Source organism: Emiliania huxleyi (genome assembly GCF_000372725.1).
Source record: "Emiliania huxleyi CCMP1516 chromosome Unknown EMIHUscaffold_12, whole genome shotgun sequence".
NCBI lineage: Eukaryota > Haptophyta > Isochrysidales > Noelaerhabdaceae > Emiliania > Emiliania huxleyi.
The window spans coordinates 253,986-255,566 of NW_005201392.1; the positions used below are offsets into that span (position 1 = coordinate 253,986).

The window sequence follows — 1,581 nt, forward strand, 5'->3', positions numbered from 1 at the left end:
TAGCCGCTTACAGTGCCTGGCCAGAGTGATTGCTTCACCAGAGCACGGCCTCGCCAGCGCACGGATGCGACAGCGCACGGCTGCGGGGGGGGGGGGGGCTTCGCCAACTTACCACCGCGGGCGGGCTGGGGCTCTGGGCGGGGAGTTAAGAGACTAGGTAAACAGCAATAGATCCGGCCCTCACGCGGCCTAATCGATACCCGGCCCTCACGGAATCGGTCCCAACACTACTGATCTATCACAACACTACTGATATCCTGGTCATTAGCTGCCAGGGATAGCGTCAGGAGCCGGTAGGAGTCAAAACCCCTCATATTTGAGACATCGTGGCCCATATACTCGTGCAACGAGCCATGCAGGCGGCGAGCACCGAGTTTATGTGGCCGACGGCGTGGGCGTGGATCCGGCATCCGCGGGTCGCCTTGGACGTTGCCTTCCAGCCAGTGCAGCCATCCTCCGGCCGATGGCTGCGATGGCTGTGTCCCGGCCATACACCCGGCCGCATGATGGCTGTCATACAGCCGTCGTGCTACCCAACGGCCAAAGGATATCCGAATTTCTTGCAAACTAGCCGCCCCCCCCCCTCGCTTGGAGCCAGTGTTCGCCATCGAGAAGCGGCCGCTGCTCGCTCAGGGGGGCACGCGCAAGCGGCCTCGCCCGCCCATCTCGCAAGCAGTAGAGTCGAGCGGCGGCGAGCTTCCACAGTCCTGCGAATCGGAGGCTGAGGATTCGCCGGCGGCGCGGCCGCTGTCCGCCGCCGTGGCGAGCGCCGCGTGCGACGGCGCGGAGGCCATCGGCCGCACCATGCTTTCCTGCTTTGGAGAGTGCTGCGGTGAGGATTTCCCAAGCGATGACGACGGCCTCGTCCTGCCAGTCGCGACCTCCTCAGCCTCTGGTCACAGACTCGCGCCGGACGGGACGATCCGGCCAGTGGCTGCGGCGGCGCCGGCGCCGCTGCCGCCGCCACAGCTGAGCGATCTCTCTGCCGCTGCGCGCTCCACCCTCGCCGCCGCCGGTCCCGCTCTCACCGTGCTCGACGCAAACGACGGCTGGCTTGTGATTCGCGACAACCGCAACCCGGCGGTGCGGCTGCGCTGGCTGCGTCGCACCGACGGCGTCCTCACCTGGGCGCAGCCGACGCCGCCGCTCCGCCCCCTCCCCTCCGACGTCGCGCGGATCGCGGCATGCGGCGAGCCTGCCCGCTTGGGAGGAGGCACCTTGCTGCCGGGCAGCACACCGCGGCACCACCCTCACAATACCTCGCGACGACGGCCACGATAGGCGCGGCAGCCGAGCTCGTCTCTCCTGACGCCGCGCCGCTCGCACCGGCGCACCAGTCAACCGCCCCGCCCACGCCCCTCTTCGGAATCTACGTTGCAGCCGAGGCGTCGCCAGAGGGAAGCGGCCTTTCTGAGCCTCGACGCCGCGCCTCACACCGCGAGACGCGCCTGCGAGTAGGCTTTCTTTGGGGCGCCCGCCGACGCCGCTTACCCGGCGTCGCGCAGGGGCAACCACCCCCCCCCCCCTCCCTTCCCCCCTCCCTTCCCCCCCCCCTACCAGAGCTCTAAGTTTAGACTCGTC

General features: G+C 68.4%; 1 protein-coding gene across 1 annotated transcript in view; it reads left to right on the forward strand.

Annotated features, from left to right (window-relative positions):
• Positions 1 to 353: 353 nt before the first annotated feature.
• Positions 354 to 1,581, forward strand: part of EMIHUDRAFT_448959 (hypothetical protein) — a gene marked incomplete at its 5' end in the record, with an annotated part of 3,808 nt that continues 2,580 nt past the window's right edge. The window contains 2 exons of the mRNA XM_005790404.1: positions 354 to 443; positions 706 to 824. Of these exons, the coding sequence (XP_005790461.1) occupies positions 354 to 443; positions 706 to 824 (209 nt within the window). The remainder of the gene's footprint in view (positions 444 to 705; positions 825 to 1,581) is intronic.